This window comes from Poecilia reticulata, linkage group LG5 (assembly GCF_000633615.1).
Source record: "Poecilia reticulata strain Guanapo linkage group LG5, Guppy_female_1.0+MT, whole genome shotgun sequence".
NCBI classification, from domain to species: Eukaryota; Metazoa; Chordata; class Actinopteri; order Cyprinodontiformes; family Poeciliidae; genus Poecilia; species Poecilia reticulata.
The window spans coordinates 11,389,270-11,410,217 of record NC_024335.1 but is presented as its reverse complement, the minus strand read 5'-3'; the positions used below and the strand labels follow the sequence as shown (position 1 = coordinate 11,410,217).

Genomic DNA, 20,948 nt, shown 5'->3' with positions numbered 1-20,948 from the left:
ACCAGAGGATCAGATTCCATAGAGCTGGGCGGAGTTTCTTTGTGAGGCCTCTCCTCACTGGACTGACACGGGCTGCTAGAGCTGATGCTGGGAGGAGGTAGATGGAACAGCTTCGCCTGGTCCTGCTGGGCGGACGGCCATGGCAAAGTGCCCCTCACCCACTCCACTGGGTCCTCCCATACCGATTTCTGGCCATGAACCTGAGGAGGTGCAAAAACCCATAAATGAGATGTAAAGTATGAAGTCATCACTGAAAGATGAACTGTACTGACATGAAAGAGGCTAAAGTCTTTAAAAATAGCAGTTAATTTGTAGGATCTGTTGTTTTTTTTCTGTGCAGCCTAATGAACATCACTATATGTCATTGTTCAGCAATTTCTTTGCATCTTTGTCTAGTTTACTGCTGTTCTCTGCAGTGCTGCAGATTCATAAAGAGGAGCACTGGGCAGCACAATAAAAAGCGAAACACTGAACTGAGAGAATACTCGGCTTGGGGATAGTTGTTATCTGTCCTGGCTGACTGAAGGAAATTATGCTCCAAGACAACCCACACATTCACACCAGATTTAAACTTTTATCTATAAACACTACAGGTCTCTCTCTCTTCAAAATGTTCTTGCAGAAGCTTTTAGGTCGAACTACGCCAGTGATGATCACAAGCTTCAAAATGAAGTCATTTTATGTTTTTTATTTTTATGTTCAAAAAACGGTTTTGTCTCAATGTCTGTCAATATACATAGTTAATGTAGAAATTCACTGTATGATAAATTCATGATTATCTTTCAATCAAAATACTGATTTGCGTGGCAACCCAATCTGTGAATTTGTCTTTTTACTCATTGGCCTGGATCTTGGCATTCTGACAGTACTTCCACTGCAGTAAAAGATTCCTGATATTACCAGGATGCAGAAAGCCTAAAAATGTTATTTTTTCCTAGAATAGTAATTCAGTTTTTATTGGTCTCTAAGGTGATGTGGTTCTCAGTTTTATCAAAGTAGCAGAAATGATCAGTTATATGCAATAACTACGTTCCTGGAAGCAGATTTTGGCAAACCTTAGAAGAACCCATTAAGAAAGTTTGTCCAAATGGGTCAGTGGACTGGCTACACATTCAGAACCGCCATTAATAACCGTTTTTGTTTCCAGTACACACTTTGCAACACGGATCCAATTTAGCTTTTTTTTTTCCAAGAATTTTGTTTTGTTTTTCTTCTATGCCTTGTACTTGTGCTCAGTGTCCATTTGTAACTTTCTTTAAGAATATCACTGCATTATGACATCATCTGTAGATATTTGGATTATCTACACAAATGGTAAACGGATTTACCATTTGTTTTTTTCTGATATTTGCAAGCTCCCTAAGTTAGTAAGTTCGCTTCACTTGCTTTTTCAGTGTAATCCATGTTTATTGTTGCCTGCTTTACTTCTAATCAGTGGAAAATAGATAGTATGTCTTAATTAGATTACTAACAAATCTATTGAGTTCAGCATCTACTAGCTTTCTTTTTTACATTCTTTCCATTTTAATTAATGTGTTGTCAAAAAGCGAACCCTGGGGAAATTACAGAAACCTATTATTCTACTTTAAATATGTGATAATGATCACCCAGTCCAAAGGTCAATAATTAATACTTCAGCCTCATTTTAATAGATTGAAAGATTGGTGGGCTTCTAACCTTAAGATAATTTAATTTAGCATACTCTTCCTTCATATAGCCTGCTGTGCTAGCGCTCTGATTCCACCAGTGCTAAATATCCTACTTCAGAAAAAGCCCCATTTGTGAAGATATCTTACCTTGACACCATCTTTTGCTCCTTCTTGCAGATATGGAATAATAGAGTGGTTCCACAGATCAATGAACCAAGACCGAAATTCATCAACTGAAACTGGGCAAGACAGGAAAAAGCAAGGGCCTGAAGAGAAGTCAAAAAAAGAAGAGAAGACATATAAATCACACACATAATTGCCAAAGAAAAATATATAATAGGGGTTTTCTCTTTTGTGTTTTCCATACCAATGAGAAAGTCTGATGTGCTGTGCTTCTCAAGGAAGGTGTGCAAATGATACCACAGTTTGGGAACCCAGTCTAAAACCCTGATGAGGTCTTCATTGGTTAAGCTCCTTTCATCTTCTGACTCCATGAGCTTCCGGTGCAAATACCGTGTGAGGAAGCCATTAGCTGGTTCCACGTTGTTGGAAAAGGTCACCATTCTGAAACAACAACAACAACAAAAATGTGCACAAATATGTCACACAATGAAAACTACAATAGTAGGATATTTTTGCACAAATAGAAAACAAAGAAATGACATGGATGCAAGTAAAAGTAGAGACCAAGATGGTAAAATGTCAGACTTGATATATGTGGTAATGACTTCTATAACATTATGAAAAGGATATACTTTATCTTTATCAAGCTTTCATCTAAAACCAACCTGAAGCTTAGATGCAGGCTGTGGTTTGCCGTCATCTTCACTGGCTGATTGCTGGTTCCAATAATGTAGGGACTAAATGCACAGATAAAGTTACAGATGTAAGGCCATTTCAACACAATCTCTAAATATGATTTCAGTCTGTGTGTGTAATTTTACCATTTGTGATATTTGCAGGTTAGAGCACCATTAACAAGTTCACTGATGGAAACTGGATCGTGAATGTCGTCTAAAATAACCACCAATGGGATTTCTGATGAACTGGTTTCCCGATCTATTTGATTGGCCAAGTTGGAAAGATAAAGCTGTAGATCCTGGGTAAGAACAATGGTGAAAATGATACCCTGTCAGACCAAATAACCTTAATAACATACTGATCATAATAAAACATCAGTTTGTTACTTTGCATGACTGCCGGTGCATGTTGAAAGTGATCACAATCCCGTCTGTGATTTCACGAGCGCTGCGGTCCACCAGGTACTCGGCCAACCGGGAAGCTAGGTAAGACTTTCCCGTCCCGCTCGGTCCAGACAGGATGAGACGGCGATGTTTGAGTAGAAGACTGATGTAATGTTGCATCATGGGTTTAGGGATGAGAGTTTCAAACACAAGGCTGTCCACACACTTCTCCTTCAAACCTGCATTTTAACGAGAGGAAGCGAGAATGATCTGATGAAGAACTGCTGCGATAAACAATACAGATGATTACTGCCTATTAACCGTGTGAAAAACATAAAAGAGGGACGATAAAGTGTAGCTTTAAACTTCGGCTGAAATTTTTAACACATGGAATATGTATTTCAACAGGTCATGTTGTGGCAGAGTGATGTTTTGAAGACAGATTTTTATCACCTCGCATGTCCTTCATAAGCCTCACTAAGCTCAAGCACTTCACTCTGAAAATAACTCTGGTTCAAGTGTGGGAAGTCTGCACGCCCAACCCCCAGGCTGCAGGGGAGGGATCTGCTTTTCACTTCTTTGGGGCCCATGTGTCTGAGGCTGGTTGACCAGCTGGATCTGACAGCACTAAGATCATGTTGCTCAAAGCTCTGCCTGCACTGCTGCTAACAGCACAGCTCACCAACCAAACCTGCAAACATGGAGGAGGAAGGACTACAAACCCATGTTTATTTGGTGGGGCAACTCCAAAGGAGGTTTTGCACTTTGAGTTTAAACACTACACAATAATTCTAATTCAAATACAGACCTGTTGAAAATATTTAATGGTTTCTATATTGGAAATCATGAGTTGATCAACTCTGCAGACCTTTCAGTGCCACAGTGATGCTGCTGGGGCCTCGTGACATGCAACGAGACGGCTGTGTCTCAGGAGCTTCGCCTCCCAGCACCCGTTTAATGTGGCCCATGCTGTAACTGTAGATTGAGTCTGTAGAAAGACCCAGGCTGGAGGTGGGGTCCACTTTGGCTATATAGACCTGGAATCAAATCCATAAAAAACACACCAAAAAGATATTTCAGTTTAAATAAAAAAAAAAAACACTTCCTTGCAGTTAGGTTTCAACACTTGTTACAATTAGGCTGACTGTTACTGACAAAAATTTGATTTATTCCAGGACAAGACATCCTACAAACCATGTTTGGACATCCTTGTCCAGACAAATGCCTTTTTTTTAAATAGCAAAAACCTAAAATGCAATTCCTGAACACAGTATCTCACCTTGAAAGCCTGACTGACAGCAGAATCCAACATGACCCAGTCCATCCTGCCATTCACCCTGACAGTACCGATGAAGAAATCCTGCGGTTTAGCCTCCTGTTGAGTCAAAGTGCAAGTATTAGGTGACACAGAATATATAATTATTCATAAAAAATGGCTAAAAGTGAAAGAACAATGTGCTCACATCTTTAAAAACCCGTAAATCCGCCACACAAACAACCACTTTGACACGGTGGTCATCTCTCTGCGAGGAAAGGCTGAGCGAATCAGGAGAGTGGACATCTGCTAAGGAGTAAAAAGAAGAGAAAAAAGAAGCAGAACTCAAACTCAACAGCTAAGAAAAATCAGAAAACATTTTTTAAATTAAAAAGAATTAACAAATTGGTGAGTTACTGTTGCTCTTCACATTGTTTGTGTTTTAATAAGGACCTTCAACTCTGAAAGAAAATAATTTTCCATAAACTTTCAACTTATATCAGCTACACTTAGATTCTATAGAATATTTTTCAGAGGTATTTTTTAAAGATGTCCAGTCTATCGCTCTTCCTTACATGCTGTGCCTAGTTATCCATCACCCTGCTCTATTTTTACTCTTCCTGTCAAAGACTGGACTGTACCTGAGCTGCTCCCCTCACTCAGCCCTCTGCTGTAGCTTTTGGGCATGTGCATGGCAACTGACTGACGGGGGGATGAACTCCCCAGAGCTGTGAGACCTGAGGACTGGGACACAGAGCTGGAAGGTCCAGGAGACGGACAGGGAGACAGACTACCTGTCTTCAGCTTATCGTTCTCAGTCTTCAGGTTCTCCACTGTCATCTGCAAAAACAAAATCACAACAGTTTCAGGACAGTTGTTAAAAAAAAGTGCTGTGAATACTTGCAAAGATACTCTGAAGCTTTTTGTTTGTAGTGAATACTTAAATATTTATGTATTCAGCATAAAAAATTCATAAATATACAAGCACATACCTGCATGTTGGTCATGGCCTCCTGCAGCTGCTCCAGCTGATGTGCAGAGCTTAAAGCCTCCAGGCGGATGTCTGTCAGCTTCCGCTCCTTCTCCCACAGCTCTGAGCGCAGCTCTGTTACAACTTTATCATCTGCCACATCATCTCCTTCACAGAGTCTGAAAAACAAAAGATCACATCCCTGAAGACACTAGAAAAGACAAGCAGATTGGACAATACTAAAAAAATAAATAAATCAAGAATTAATAGTTTTTGGAGGCTTACCCTGCCGATGAGGTAGAGGCAGAGGATTTCATTTGAGGGTTATCTCCAGGAATGTTGACTTTTGGGGAAGAAGGTGCAGAAGACTCTGGAGTGGCGATCTCTTCGATGTCAGCGTACGGCCCCGACTTTGAGCCTTTCTTACTGAAAGCTTTGTTGAAGGAGCTACGCAGCTGGTGAGAGGAGGTAGGAACTCAGATCAGCATGTGCAATGGTTTTGAAAACACTTAAAACAACCAAAAATGTGAAAGCAATTTAATGAAAGCTCTCTTTTAACATGTGTGAGTTCTGAGAAAATGGTGGGTAAATTGAAATGAATGATGCACAGCTGATGTACTGCAGACGTTGATAATGTCTGCTATAAAATGGGTATCTATGAAAAATGTCTGTCTAAAATCCTTTTAAAAAAGTTGAAATACATGCAGACTGATATGTCAGATTATGTAATGAGAAGATATTATGAGGAGTTTAAGGAGTAGATAAAATGCAAACACAAGTGTACAAACATTTCTTAAGTATGACTCGTTAAAAACATGCAGGTTTAGATGTTGTTTAAGGTTTCACCATCACTCACCTCAAATACCTAAAATAAAAAAGGGAGCATGAGGGAGAGAATAGAGTCATACTTAATACCATGTGGATAAAAATAGGAGGAGAATCAAAAGCATGCATGATAATGCAGGATCATTGTCTGGTTTCTTTTGTCATCTTTGAAATGCTTTTGTGCTCGATTGTTTTCTTCTTCTGGTTTCTATGATTTATATTTTTTTAAGAGTCAGTCAGCTTTTTTAAAATTTGTTCACATTTACCCAATTTTGCTTTTCAATCCAACCTAGTTTTATGGTTCTCTGCTTTGGTTGGCAGATTTGGTCATTATTATTTCTGTGCAAGTATCTGTTCTTTCAAGTATAATTGTTCCTGCAGGCTTTGCTTAGCATATAAATTTAAGATACTTTGTTATTTTTGTTTCTGCCTCATTGTGTTTTGTTAGCATAGTTGTCATAGAATTATCTTAATGAAACTCTTTTATGTAAAGTCTGAACCAATCATGTCTGTTGGATTGTTTTACAAGCTAGAAAAGTTGTGCTTCAGTTCCAAACCTTTTTATGCTTTTACCTTTATTCCAGACTGGTTTTCTTGGAATGACTATAACTGCAAGTATTTCACTGGACATAAGGTAGAAATAATGCAGAATTGATAGAAAAACATACATAATCGTTTGAATGTTATTTTATATTGCTGATACACTTGGCTATGAATCATTCAGGACAGCTTCTTTTGAAGAAAACAGTTTATCTCATCACCTGAATAAAATTGTGTTTTATGCAAAAGTAACAAAACAAACACTTAACTTATGTAACCTCAGACTTCTTGAGATCTTATTGCTTAATACTGATTTACGTTTGTGCTGTTATTTCCTCACCCAGCTCTTCTTTTTCTTCTTCTTGGCCTCCTGCTCCTTGAGACTCCCCATGCTCGAATGGCTTGTAGTGCTTGTAAGGCTGGAGATGCTCTCTGATGAGTTCTGTCGATTTATCAGCAGCTCTGGATAACAGTAGGTAAAACAATCTATTAATACTCAAAAAAATGCACGTGGAGGGGTTTACATAAGGAATGGCATTCTGTACCTTTAGGTGTGATTTCTGGGCTGCTGAGAGCAGTTTGAATGATTTCTTGGGCTTCTGTATTTTTGGCTTTTAAAACCTCAATGGTTTGTTTCAATTCAGTGAGCTCAGAGTCCTGGAGAAAGAAAACAATGTCAGGTTACAGTAGCTGACTGGCTGAACAGAGTCTGATTTGAGCTGAAGAGTTTTTAGGTTTTTAGGTTGTGTTAAGTAGTTCATGACGACATGAATTATTCTGCCATGTAAACTTTGAGCCTCACCTATTTTCCTGGATAAACTTTACAGTTTTTACACAAGACACAAGGATATACATCCTGATGATACAAACTATAAAAGACTGAACACATACAGTTTTACAAAGTCGTATGTAAATGGACATTTTGTAAGCAATGTACTTTAGACAGATGAGAGCAGAATAAAGATGCTTAGCAGAGCATCATGTTTAGATAAAAGCAAACTCAGCATTTCACCGTACTAGCTGTCAAAACTGGCAGTGGAGGGGTGATGATTAAGACTTCTTTCATGTCTACAGGACCATTTAAAACCATGTCGTAAAAAACCCCAATTGATTTCTTATCGCTCCAATGAAATTCTGTGCAGTAATTCACTACTTGTACAAACTCGTTACGAGGCAAAACATAACTCATTTGTGGCATAATACCAACAAGATACCTTTTGTTCTGAGGAGACTGACAGTGTCTGCAGCCGTGCTGTCATCAGTGCCAGACTCTGCTCAAACGCTGCAACCAGATTAGCCTGTAAGAGGAAGAAAGAGAGGTGAACGGCCACAGAGGGAAACAGTGTGTGCAGATGGGAACGGGTGATAGGTCTGAGTCATGAGCTGAATAAAATCGGTCTGCAACCTCACTCAGCACATCAAACAAATGTCTCTCTGTGGTTAAGTGAGGGAGAAAGGAAGGGATGTAGCAGTCAAACAGCTGTGGATGATGTCAGAGTTGAAAGCAAACATTAGGATAATGATGGTGAGGCAGAGCAGCAACGTGAGGTCAACTCTAACGTAGCAAGTTTGACTTATTTAGGAAATGACAAATGACAATAAGAGGACGAAGAGTATGTTTGTGTTACTTTGTAACAAAATAAGGACAATGTTTCTGGACTCATGCCGATAAGATCATGCAGAATTAGTAAGAAATTCAAAACTCACTTAGATTGAGAGGCTTATAGTTTTTGTGCAGATTCAAAACTAGCAGACCAGCATTCTGCTTCCATTAAACTTTTTTTTACACAAATTTGTCAAATATTACTGTTGCTTACTTCAACATTTTTTTTCTAAAATCAAAGTTTTTATCTTCAGTTACAAAAAGTAAAATTTTGGCTGGTCTCTGTCTAAACATTGCTACTATCCTAGAAACACAAAATAATATTGATCTGAATTAATCTTTAATTTATAATTTGATGTATGAGTGCTTAGAACATTTTTGTCACTTACAAATGTAACATCAAAATATGTTTAGACACTGACAAATCATACATCCAATGTGCTCTGATTGCATCATGATTTTTATGCCTTATACTCATAAAATAAATAAAAAGGAAGGAAGGACGTAGGAAACAAAAAAGGTTGAATGACATGCAACAAGACTCCAATTGAGAATTGAGGTGAGTAGTAAACCCTGAGGGATTTTTCCTCTACTTGTGTTGTGGTATGTATCATAACCATAATTTATCCAATCTGAATGACTGCTAAAAGGTTTAGAGAACAATAAAATATAGATTTGTTGCAATCAGATGGAAATACTGCTTTGTATTGTATGGAAACAGGAACAAGAAAAAGCCACAAAGGCTGCAAAAACATGTTCAAAAAGTACAAATGAGGCTGTTAAAGTTTAGAAAGCAGATGCTACACTGAAATGGTGGTCCAGAGACAAAAGACAACTGCTTTATGGAAATTATTTATTGCTGTTGCTCCAGCCAATGGGATGCACCATGCCACACCACAACCCCAACAGAAAGTTACAGTTCAACACAGTATTCTGCTCTAACAAACCTGGCCTAGCTGTAACACCCAGCATCCAGAGGTGTGAGTCATTGGGAGGCAGGCAGGGGGCAGCAGTGAGTCCAGCAGTCAATACAGCCAAGGTAAAAAGAAAGGGACAGATGCATTAGATCTGGGGGGGAAAAATCCTATGCAAGTCATATAAAAACACACACACACACACACGCACACGCACAAAAGTGTCGCCCCTTTAACAAATATACCAAAACAAAAACACCGCTTTTTTCATAGATTTGTTATTGAAATTCTGAGTTTGTTTCTGTTAAACCTGTCAGATTCATGCATTAAAAGCTGAACAAAAAAGTAATACAACAAAGAAGCAGGGTGCAAAGGTTTTCAGGTAAAATTCTTACAACTGAGAGCTACAAACAGGCTTATGGTTAAAGGGTGGTGAAAATGTGTTTTTAATTATTTGAGTAACAGAGTTAGAAATGGAAATATGTAATGCCACTGTGAAATTCACTTAAAGAGAAATAGATTTCTAGAATGATCAAAATCTCATATGGAAAGTAAAAACAAATCAAGTCAACTAGCTTCTAACTAAAAGTGAATAGAAAAGAAAATAACGACTGCACATACGTTAGCAGAAAGCTGCATCGTCAGGTCAGCCACCTTTTCCTGGGACGACTCCAGCTCTCGTCTCAACTTCCGGATTTGCTGCAGAAAAAAAATCTAATCAGGTCTAAGATGCAAGACAACTTGATCTTCAGTCAAAACTGCAAAAGTATTGAAGACTTTAATTTGGATACTGAACCCAATGATGCAACGGTGGATTGTGATCAACACACTACTTTACAACCACAATATGCAAACAACATAATATTGATGTTACTGCACCACAAAAAGGAACTACAAAGTGAGTATAAAGAGCATGCATTAAGAACTGTACTGGGTCTGGACTGTGTTTATTAGATTTTGGGGAAGGTTACTGGAGTTCAAAGAATATTAGAGATAACACAAAATGAGTTATGAGCTGCTGAGATAAAGATCCGTGGCCTTCCTGGAACACTGTGAACACAGGCGGATGACTGGACACATTCCAACAAGTCTCACAGATGAGATATAACATGATCCTTACCTCTCCTTGTATTCTTTCCTCACTCTTATGAAGCATCAACACAAGAAAAGGGGATTGAGTCGAGGATTAAGTCTAATTACATTTACAATATAAAATAACTATTTACCTAAGGTTTCAAATATGAAACCTTAAAGAGTAAAACAAAACATGGCTATATATTTACAGTTTTTATGTCTATTTAACAAAAAGATTCTATAATGAAGCAGTTTTTTTTAAAAAATTTAACCTTGTGAGATGTTGCCAATTTAATTAAGAAGAAACTTGTCAATACTACTTTCTATGAAATATATTATTTAGATAGATTAAAACATAAGAATGAAACTACAGCAAACATAAGATAGATAAAAAAGTTCTTTATTAATGTAAAATAGCTGTGTTGACTCACCGCAGAATAGTTAGATGACGCATTGGATGCCAAAGAAAGCACAGAGCCATGCACTGAAGAAGACAAAGGAAAGACATTACCCCATCCAAAAACTCACTGTTTCTTTCACAGGGATACTAATTTAATCAGTATTATAACAAAACAATTGTTTTCTTAAAAACTCTCTCTTTGACAACTAGATGTCAAGCTTTGGAAAATACAATTAAGAACAGATGACTGCAGAGAAATAACTTAACAATATGACTGTCTTTATGAACATTAAACTCATAAATAAACCTGAGTTGACTTATTTTTTTACTGTGTGTAGCAAAGCTTAAGAAAATAAACAATGGAAAAGTAAATTAAATATATGTGAATACAAACTATAATCAATCACTTAATTAGAATGTGCTGCAAAACTTGTCTTCTACCTACAACTTAAAGACGTATTAGTTCAAATCTTAATTTAATTCACTATAAGTCTAAAACAGGGGGATCTTCTTTCTTGGCCATGAAAGGAAACTATTAATGCTGAAATATTCGACCACAAGAGAAGAAAAGCAAGAACATTCACCATCCTCTCCTGGTTCGCGGAAGGATCCGGATCGCATCATACTTTTTGGCCGGTCAGCCAGAGACATACTGCTGCCCAGAGGGGAGGATCCATACAGATCGCAGGCTGGGTCACTGGAGGGGCCTGTGCTGTTGGAGCGTGATATCCTTGGGGTGCCACATGAAATTGGGGCAACTATTGTGCAAAAGAGGCAAACAAAAGGATAAAACTAAAACCCACAAACACAGGAAGCATGACTTTACCTGAATATAAGACAATTATTCCAATGACTGAATGAAAGGCAGAAACAAGGTTCAATAAAAGTTTCAAAAACTGGTCTAAAAGACTACAGTCAGGAGATTGTTATCTTCTTTGCATCATAATCTTACAGTTTTAGGAAATCATTTTCAAACTGGAACAGACGCACTCACCAATGTTGGTTAGAGTAGTTTTGCTGGAGGAAGGGTGGAGAAGGCGGGTGGGTGAAGGTAGCTGAGGGGGGGTGTTGCTCTCTGTCATGCTCATTATAGTGTGAGAGTGGCGTCTTCCCGGCTTGCTTCCATCGCTGTCTGAGAGGCTTGACCCGTAGCGCCTAAAAAAAGGTTGTTTTAAGTGAAAACAGTGATGTCATATTAAACTGAATGTAAAAACAAGCAATGCTACTTGGACTCACTCTAAGCCTTTCTTTGGCAAAGTATTCCGGTCCGTTTGCACACTGCAAAAAAGCAGAGTAAAAAAAAAATTGCTCTGCATTACTTCCAGCAAAAAACTGTTATTGTGTTACAGAATCACAATTACCAACATATATTTCTTGGATTTTATTAGAAACCCTGTCAAAACATACCACTGGTTTGTATCACTATTTCTACATTTGAGCCATTTAATAAACTATACACTTTAAAAAGCCACGTGTGCGATTGTTTAAATGTGCAGTTGCTTGCCAGAAAATAGATTGGATGATCTTCACCTTGAAAGAACAGCAATTCTGTGATGGATCCAAACTTTTACCTTTTATTCAAAATGACAGCTCACACTTTCTGCCGTCATAAAAGTCTCACAAAATAAAAATGGATTGGTTTGGTGGCTGCCAAGGACCCTGTATTTATGCTTACTTTACAAAACAAGCATACAGCAAATTATCAGTGGCAAGGACAAACGCAGTTCTTTCTGCCAATATTGTTTTAGTGCCTGTGGCATAGTCAGTGGTCCTCAGATGTGAACTCTGAGCCAGTTAATACAACATTTATTCACATCACTCTGAAAAGCCTGGGAGAGCTTTTTGGCTTTCACATCAAATTCAGTGAATTAATTTGAAAATAAGAGTAACAACACCTGCAATCTGCATCCTTATGTAAGGAAATAAAAACACACAATAAGCTGATGAAAGCATCTTTTACCACAACCTATTTTAAATAAAAATCGCAAACTTGCCTATCCGAGAGATTGAGTGACGTCCTGCTCCCTCCCCTCCAGGTCCCTGAAGCCCTCTCTTCTTTATCGCTCATATCTTGTGGTACAAGCCTTACGCTGGAGGGCACACTCATCTGTAGGGGAAGAGACTCCAAGCTGCGATGCATGCCAGAAAGTTTGGGGTAGAGCATGGGGGATCCACTCAAACTCAGACTTTCGCTGGTATAGGTGGGGGAATCAATGTGGAGAACAGGAGCCGGGCTTGGAGTAAGACGGGTGGATGTGTGGGAAGCAGCCAGGTCTTGAAGTTTAGAATATGGTGGTATTTTAGGTGGAAGGTCCTGGATGGTCACACAGGAGTCAAGACTGTTTGAATTCATCTTGTCCAGATGAGCCAAGCTGGGAGGGCGACCAAGAGACTTGGTATTCAGCATCCTAGGAATCAAGGAAGGCAAAATATGTCAAAACAAAAAAGGAGAAAATAATCTACTATTTGATGCTGATTATCAATTTCCTCAAATTAGTTATTGTTTTTATTCAAACATATTAAAACAATGCATCATGTGTTTAAGGGAGCTCGTTATAGTTTCACTGTACAAAGTCTTGGTAGAACTGTTTTTAAGGCTTGTCGTTATCTGCAGCATAAATCCACAAAAACCTAGCTCCCACTCCTCAGCTTTCCTTAAATACATTCTTTAGTGAAGGCTGTTAGGTATTGCTGTTGACATTAAGATAACTAGAGCACTTATTCTGTAAACCAACACTGCTTCGTTGTGCTAATACAAGTCGGAAAATTCCAAGCCAAACTTCCATGGCTTGAAAAAAGGAAAAGTAAGAAAAACGTAGCTTAATGAGAGACCTTGGTGTTGTGGGAGAGGACAGTTCAGGGTATTTGCTGCTGCTTGTGCGTCTCAGGCCGTGTAGTTTCACAGTTGGCTCTCCTGCACACTCTGACTGGCTGTCGTCTCCCTTCAGAGAGCCACAGTCCACAGCCTTGGCCTTGGCCCGTTCCTTTTCTTTTTCTCTGTCTGTCTGGTTCACAGGGCCTGTATTCGTTCTGCTCATCATTTTACCACTGCAGCCGCTTGACTCTTTAATTCTGGGCCCTGTGGAAGCCATGGGTACAGGTTTCAAACTCAACAGACTGGGGTCAATAGTTCCATTGGCAGGACGTGCCACTGGGCGCCCAATCACACTCAGAGCGCTCGATTTGGCTGGTCGGGGCAGGCTGCGGTACTGAATGCTGTTTCGGGCATTTGGCCCCAGGAAGCCGTGCTCGCTGCTAGCGTCAAAACTGTTCTTTCTGGCCAAGCTTGTTCCTCCACCTAGAGGCTTGACAGGGATGCCAGATGACTTGGGTGTTTTCCCCACTGTAGCAGAGCTTCCGGGGATATGGGCGCCCCCTGCTGTCATAACAGTAGCGGAACCGATGGCTGTTGACGGTTTCTTGTAGCCAAAGGAACCTCCAGCAGATGGTTTGACCAAACCTGAAGGGGGCTTGCGGTGTTCTCCGTGAAAATCTCTGCCAGCATCTGATCGGGACCGTTGTAGGCCAGCAGTTTTGATGGAAATTTTAGATTTGTCCAGAGGCTTCTCACTTTTCGGTGCTACAGAAACAAAAAAATTGAATACATTATTTTAGAGCTCTCGTGACATGTAGCTAAATTTCTAATGCAGTCTTTGCAAGCAGCTACTTGGAGAATAAGTTAATTTTCAATAGATGGCACGTATTCTGACTCACCATTTGTTGTTATAAACCTGACAGTGGCAGATTTTATGAATATTTTAAAACAGGATTGACAAAAAGTTCAGATGTCAAAAATGAAAGTTATTGTTTTAAAAATACATTTTCAAACATGAACATAAAGGAGGTGAAAGTGGAGATTAATAAATTTAATGCACACTTATTTGTTGTAGAACAGATCAATGTTGACACTGATCTGTCATCCACAAGTACCTGGAATGTTTAAAAAAAATATTAAGCAGGTAATTTCCTACCTTAAATAAAAGAGAAAACATGCAAATCATGTCAAGTAAGTAAATGAGCAAGACCTTTTTTTTTTTTTTTTTTTTTACTTAAGGGATAACAAAAAGAAAATATTAATTAAATAAAATTCAGTCCAGTTTAGATAAATTCACATACTGGCAGGTTAACCCATTTGGTTAACCTTATCTTAAATTATTGTCGTTCTGTTTTAACTCTTTTTTCCTCATTCTGATTATTAGATGCAAACACAAAGATGGCTAAAAGACTGAGTTAATAATTAAATACTTGTCCCTCTAACTATGGTATCTTCCTCTCTTGTGAACTATTTTGCTTTGCATTCAGATCCTTTTGCATAAGAATTATGTTTTAGTTTTGCCAATGATCTGTCATACATACTTGATTTTATATGTTATTTTCTTTATTCATTGGTACATTTTTCCTCCGTCATTAGTTTAGGTCCTCACCCAAATGCATTACATTCAGTTGATGGCCCTTTTCTGGTTCTCATGTAATGAATCGCCTCTCCTACAATTATAATTAGTTTCCATCACTCATTGTCAGATCCTTCTGTTAACTGCCCTACTTATTTAGCTGTCCTCCTCTTTCTCCACCTCTTAGTTGATTTGCCTACTTGTTGTTATCACGTAACAGTATATATTTGGTATAGATGACATTATGTTAATCGTAATATTCAATACAATACAGTTTTTGCAGTAGTGAGAAATTTAGACAAATACAGTCACTATTTTTGTTTTAATAGTGTAAAAATCAAGAGGATATCATATTTTAAATAAAGGTGATTGTGAGAATTGTGAGAATCTCATTGTGAGAATCTCATAAGAACCCATAGCTGTTCCTATTGAAAATAAACATTCATATGAGTAAGTTCAAAATACTCTGGATGCTTTTTGTCAGTACTGTTGTTAGTACTGGCCATAACTGATTCTCATATGTCACAACATGGAATTAGCTCTGGAAAAAAAAAGTAAAAGCAAAACACTGTCGCTAAAAAAAAACAAAGGAGTGATTATTTTAAAATGCTATGTTTTTTTGATGATAAAAAATAGTTAAGAAAATTCATCAAAATATGTCTGCAGACATAAAAAAGATAATAATAGATTGTAAAAGATAATAATAGCATGGGGGCATAACTTTAAAATGATATTGTTCTTTTTACACATAGTGTGCAGAATGGATCAGTGCCAGACTTGCATTAGCAAATATATCTCTTCAAAGTTCCAGATAACAAGCAGGCATTTGGCTCGACTGTTATATAAACACACTGTTTCACGTTTGCCTTCAGAAGCTGGGGAGATAATTGATGACATGGATTTTCATCTTAAAACAAGCTAAAAGTATTACTGTGGGCAGAATTCCTTAAAGAAGATAAACAGAAGCCTTTTGATGAAATCTAGATGAGACCAATATGCAACAGATTCTCACCTGCAACCTTGAGCATACACTGGGAGGTATGGGTAATAGGGGAGGTCACGCCCACCGGAGGATTTCTGCCCTTCTTGAAACTTCCTGGTTGACCCAAACTCTGAGGCTTCTTCAAGTCGACTTTAACCCCAAAATCTTCGCTGAGGCTCGGCGGCTTCTTTCTCCACTTGCTTGGGGCTTCAGATTTGAGGCTTCCTGAGTTGAAGCTGCAGCTGTCAAGCTTGTGGCTGGCTTTGCCATCCTCGCTGTACCAAGAAAGGCCACTTTCCACCAGAGATCGCTTCTCTGCATCAGTGCGGAGCTGAAAAGAGAGAAATGGAGAAGACACAATCAGATGTAGCCTTTGTTATCCTTACAATCAACTGGTGTCAGTAATTTTGCTTTGTATCCTATTTGCATCCAGAAAAGATAATAGAAAGATAAACTCCTGCACCAAAAGAGAACTGAAGACAACCGCAGATGAAAACAAATGAAGTTTAAAAAAATAATGGATTTAAAACTTTTTAAGACAAACTAAAATATCTTGATTTGAAAAATGTAAATGTGCTATTTTTAGAAAAATGACAGTTACACATTAATAGATATCATGTGGTGCAAGTGGAGGTGGCACTAAGGACAAAATCATGCATGCTGTTTCTTGGCATGTTTTTAAAGTGATATAAAACGGCAGATGGCTCATAGAGTGGCAGTAATGGCCATGTCGTCCAACCAAGCATTCTCCTGTTTAGCAAAAGCAAACCCATTGTTTGTCTACAAAAAGGTAGAGACATTGACATGACAGTTTAGCATCAAAATTTGTGATTTCTTGAAGAGATGATGCAATGTTGTGTCCTGCGTAATTTTTCTAAAACAGTGTTCCAAAAAACACTCAAATTGAATTACGTTCATGATTGATTAATGCATGGACATGCAAATATAATCAAACCATTTCAAAATTGTGACAATTTGGGCCATAATTTGCTTCTAAACAATTAATGCCACACACCATCTCATACAATCAATATGTGTGTCACCCTAAGATTTAAGAAACTGTTAAACTCTGAATGCGCACTATTCACAGAGGGGGCTTACATCCAAGGGAAAATAAAGGCAAGCAGAGCTTATCTTATTAGAAGGGACATTAATCCACACTGGAATGGAGAGAAGATGCATTTTTACAGCTCACCATAACAGAGGAGCTCCGTCTTGATCCCAAAGGTGTGCTGGGCAGGGAGTTCAAAGATGAGCTGCCATTGAATTCCTCTGAGCTGAGGTTCTCTGAGCCGTCACCATCACTGAGTCCGCTGCTGATGGAGCTGCTCTCATCCCAGCTGAAACGAAACAGGATAATCGCTTAGAAAAGTGCTTAGTCTGCCTTTAAAGAGCAGAAAAGGACAAATAAATGGTTGCACAGCATGGAAAATGTCTGTTTATAGATGTGAGATTGGCTCTGGAGTCAAAGAAACCACTGCATTAAACAAACCAAGAACTAACATATCAGCTGATACATAAATATTAAATCAGAATTTTCTTTCATGTCATAAATCTCACTTCATTCGTGCACACAAACCAAAACACATGTAACGTTACAGTTTCATTATATGCGTAAGGTCAAATATTCTTTAAGATATTCTTTATTCTTTAAGTTTCTTTAAAAAAAACTCAAAAGCATGATTAGCCAAAATAAGGTTATAAATCAATCTAAAGCTGTGACATAAGAAAGAATTCAAGTGTGCTCTGCCATGTTTTACAGAGGCAGTTTGTGTAAAAAGGGGTGATTAGCTTTGAAAAGTCTTCATGAGCTTTTCCTTCATGTCTCAATGGACCTCTAAGTCACCTTGAAACTGACAATGCCTGACTGGCAAAAATTACAGGGGTGGACAGTCTCTGCACAACCTAAATCATGCCCTGGAAGTCAGGCTGCTCATATTTGAACACATTGAAAAGCTAGTCATTGTGCAACATTCAACAAGCTGTGCACACTTTTAGTCAACATCATCATCAGCGCATGAGACCATTCAAGTCTAATAGGAGGCTACAGTTTTCTACTCTGAAGAAAGTGATATCTGCTGAGACCATAAAAACAAGTCCAGCTCAGTTCCTGCATAATTATGACCTCGATTATTACCACTGGTAACCACAGATGGTAATAAAATTTGTGTTGGCACACAAAAATGTGGCCTAGTGGAAAAGGTAAATTAATATGATCATTTCAAGCTGAGTCATTGCTTGAGTTGAATCAGTTCTTCTACTCTTCTTCTGACTTCTCCACTGAGCTGAAAATGCCCTTTGTGGGTATGAAGTCTGCAATTAGCAAAGGCAGGGAACATGGGATTGCACAGAAAAGCACAGGGAGACAAAAATGGCTTGTACACGTTCAGAATTGAATATAATCACATGGCAGGAAATGAGTGGCATGGCTGAAGTTGTAAAACAGAGCAGTGGCTGTGAGTTACACTTCTTTAAGGTGCTGATTTGGACAATTTATATAAGTGATGGCTTAGAAACTGATTTGTGGTTATGGGTGGATAGCTTCAAAGTTTGAGTTCAAAAACAAGAGAATAAAGGTTTGATTTAATATTTTCAAAAATATTTCCAACACCGTCGACTCTTGGATTAGTTTAACGATTCCCACTCAGTGCAAATTTCTGTGGTATTCTCAGACAATAGTTCCTCTGTGAGGGGCGACACAGAGGGGCCGTGAATAACCCCACAGGGATGTCAACTTTTAGAGGAAGGCCTGTGGGTTGTTGATATTACAAGCCAAGTTGTCTGCTCTGTGAGGTAAAACCCAGACAGGGAGTGTGGGAGTACAACAACGGAGTGCATGTTTGGTGGGGCAATTAACTGGTGTTTCTTGCCCTCCAGAGTCTTTATGATGCTAGTCTGATATGTGATTCACTACAAGTGTTTAAGATGATTGATTGGCTGGAGAGTGTAAGAAAGTGAGGACATTCCAACAACTTTTACATAGTTGGTAGGACATAAAACAGTAACCTACAGGCTAACGGTATTGGTAAATATTCTGGATATAAACAATGTAAGGTTGTAAACCACTTTCTGATTTCACCTTGGTTTCAAATAAAAAGACCAAGGGGTCTGTACCAGATATAGTTTCTTGAGGTGCTTACCAAAAGTGTAAGCACCTCTGTTAAATTTTCAGGTTTTTATGAGGTTAAGATTTTAGTTTTATCTTGGCAAGATTTTTAATTGGACTCGGCTCGGCCATTCTATTCTATTCTATTCTATTCTATTCTATTCTATTCTGTTCTGTTCTGTTCTGTTCTGTTCTGTTCTATTCTATTCTATGTTGACTGGAATTACTTCTTGGGCTCACTGTGATGTTTAAAATATAAAATAATCTTCAAATTTCCAACAAAACCCTTAAGGTATTAAAACCTGACTGTTAATTGGAACTGTTCATAATTTCATCCATCTCACAAAAAAACAGTTGCATCTGAAGATGTCTCATAGTGTGGCATCTCTTGGTAATGGTTGTCTTTGATTTCGAGTTGGATATATTGTTTACCAATTAATACATCATTTACCAATTAGTGACCAAAGTTCATATTTAGTTCCATACAGACTGTATCACATTATTCTTTAATTGTTTGGAAAATTTTAACTAATTATTTCAGAATTTCTTTATTTTATGGTTCATGCAATGCAACATTTCATTTGTCGCCTACACAGCAGACTTTATTGAAACTGGTAACCCTGACTATCTACTGATGTGTAAGGCTGACGGATGAAACAAATTGTTTTCATGCTGAACCATGAAATAAGCTTTTCGCAAACAAGAACATGCCTGTATTTTTTAAAAAGTATCTACATAATTGCTTATAGCTGTAATATGTGGACATTTAAGTAAAAAAATAAAATAAATATTTTTAAAATGTTGGCTCGTTTGAACCTCCATACAGGAGGTACATTTCACTAAAGGAGATAGTTAACAGCCACATTACAGTGTCCATTTCAAATCTCGTTTCACTAGCCTTAATAATTTTACAACCAAATACAATAGTATTTTAAAACAATCACACGTGTTTTTAGATGGGTTTTTTTTTTCTGTGAAAATACACAGTATTTTGCGCTATTTCAATTATTACTTCATAATCCAACAGGCTATAGTAATCAACATCTATTTTAAAAAGCGTTTAAAGTGAACGAAATTGGCGGATTTAAATGTACCTAAAAGTGCACGTAGAGTCGGAGAGTTACCTTGGTGTAAGAAGTAAAGTCCTCCTTGATCCTGCCGCTGACCGCAACGGAGGCACTTTCAAAGCACGACCGCTCATTTGTGTCTTTTTCTAGCTTTTCACTTTAAGTGACAGCAATTCCTCTTAATTGTCCGTAAGCGAGTACTATTCACATCCTGTGGAAGCAAAGACCCATTCTCACCACTCATTCAGCCAGCAGAAAGGAGTCAGGCTACACCCATCCCCAAATGAAAAACGAGAGAGAGGGAGACAGGACGCGCGAGCGAGACAGAGCGCGCGAGAGAACTGACTCCGATGTTTAATGAAAAGATGATCACCAATGACGACGCTAACCCTTTAACTTTAGCTTGCTTTTCTAGGAAATTAACACACATATCAAAATTTATTTAACACTTGGCAAAAACTCTCGCTCTATAATTGTTATAATTAACTTAAAAACGTCCTTGAACTTAGCTCTTTATGGAGGTTGTTTGTTGTCAGATCTGAACATTTTAAAGGGCGCATATTATGTATTTTCAGGCACATAGTATCATTTTATAGCGCAATTAAGTAACTGCTACATTTGTTGTTATAAAAATGATGTGTATGCAGTATACCAAACATAATCTAAAATAAATTTGACTTTGCAATTTGATGGCTTGAAATGGGCGTCTGTCTCTTTAAGAAGTTCCTACTTTGTCCAATACTCCACCTTCTGCATATCATCACAATAATGGTCCTCCATGATGCTGTTTACAACCGTTCTTGAGCTCATTGAACTGAGAAGTAGTTCGTATGATAAGTGCAGAGGATGCGCAGTTCCACCAAGTGTTTTCTCCCGAATGGCTATCAGGGGAGATTGAAGAATTTCTCAAACATGCATGAAATAACTGAAACAACACTACACATCTGTTTGCTATGACGCAATTACATTATAACATGATAAAAAGCTC

General features: G+C 38.2%; 1 protein-coding gene across 16 annotated transcripts in view; it reads right to left on the bottom strand.

The window, feature by feature from the left end:
- The window catches only part of nav1b (neuron navigator 1b), a 65,627-nt gene that overhangs the window by 3,064 nt on the left and 41,615 nt on the right, over nucleotides 1–20,948 (bottom strand). For 3 of the 16 annotated variants that reach the window (XM_008408984.2, XM_008408983.2, XM_008408996.2), the window contains 27 exons: nucleotides 16,983–17,127; nucleotides 15,818–16,118; nucleotides 13,247–13,994; nucleotides 12,409–12,822; nucleotides 11,651–11,692; nucleotides 11,409–11,569; nucleotides 10,999–11,172; nucleotides 10,446–10,498; nucleotides 10,061–10,084; nucleotides 9,562–9,639; nucleotides 8,974–8,982; nucleotides 7,638–7,721; nucleotides 6,969–7,080; nucleotides 6,764–6,885; nucleotides 5,915–5,923; nucleotides 5,344–5,513; nucleotides 5,081–5,237; nucleotides 4,730–4,928; nucleotides 4,297–4,397; nucleotides 4,113–4,208; nucleotides 3,702–3,870; nucleotides 2,837–3,072; nucleotides 2,594–2,748; nucleotides 2,438–2,509; nucleotides 2,017–2,213; nucleotides 1,797–1,915; nucleotides 3–200 (listed from right to left, as the gene is read on the bottom strand). In XM_008408984.2, coding sequence (XP_008407206.1) covers nucleotides 3–200; nucleotides 1,797–1,915; nucleotides 2,017–2,213; nucleotides 2,438–2,509; nucleotides 2,594–2,748; nucleotides 2,837–3,072; nucleotides 3,702–3,870; nucleotides 4,113–4,208; nucleotides 4,297–4,397; nucleotides 4,730–4,928; nucleotides 5,081–5,237; nucleotides 5,344–5,513; nucleotides 5,915–5,923; nucleotides 6,764–6,885; nucleotides 6,969–7,080; nucleotides 7,638–7,721; nucleotides 8,974–8,982; nucleotides 9,562–9,639; nucleotides 10,061–10,084; nucleotides 10,446–10,498; nucleotides 10,999–11,172; nucleotides 11,409–11,569; nucleotides 11,651–11,692; nucleotides 12,409–12,822; nucleotides 13,247–13,994; nucleotides 15,818–16,118; nucleotides 16,983–17,127 — 4,345 coding nt within the window. Of the gene's footprint in view, nucleotides 1–2; nucleotides 201–1,796; nucleotides 1,916–2,016; nucleotides 2,214–2,437; nucleotides 2,510–2,593; nucleotides 2,749–2,836; nucleotides 3,073–3,701; nucleotides 3,871–4,112; nucleotides 4,209–4,296; nucleotides 4,398–4,729; nucleotides 4,929–5,080; nucleotides 5,238–5,343; nucleotides 5,514–5,914; nucleotides 5,924–6,763; nucleotides 6,886–6,968; nucleotides 7,081–7,637; nucleotides 7,722–8,973; nucleotides 8,983–9,561; nucleotides 9,640–10,060; nucleotides 10,085–10,445; nucleotides 10,499–10,998; nucleotides 11,173–11,408; nucleotides 11,570–11,650; nucleotides 11,693–12,408; nucleotides 12,823–13,246; nucleotides 13,995–15,817; nucleotides 16,119–16,982; nucleotides 17,128–20,017; nucleotides 20,189–20,948 lie in introns of those variants that run through there. The other 13 variants (XM_008408986.2, XM_008408998.2, XM_008408987.2 and 10 more) reach the window with 11 other exon arrangements.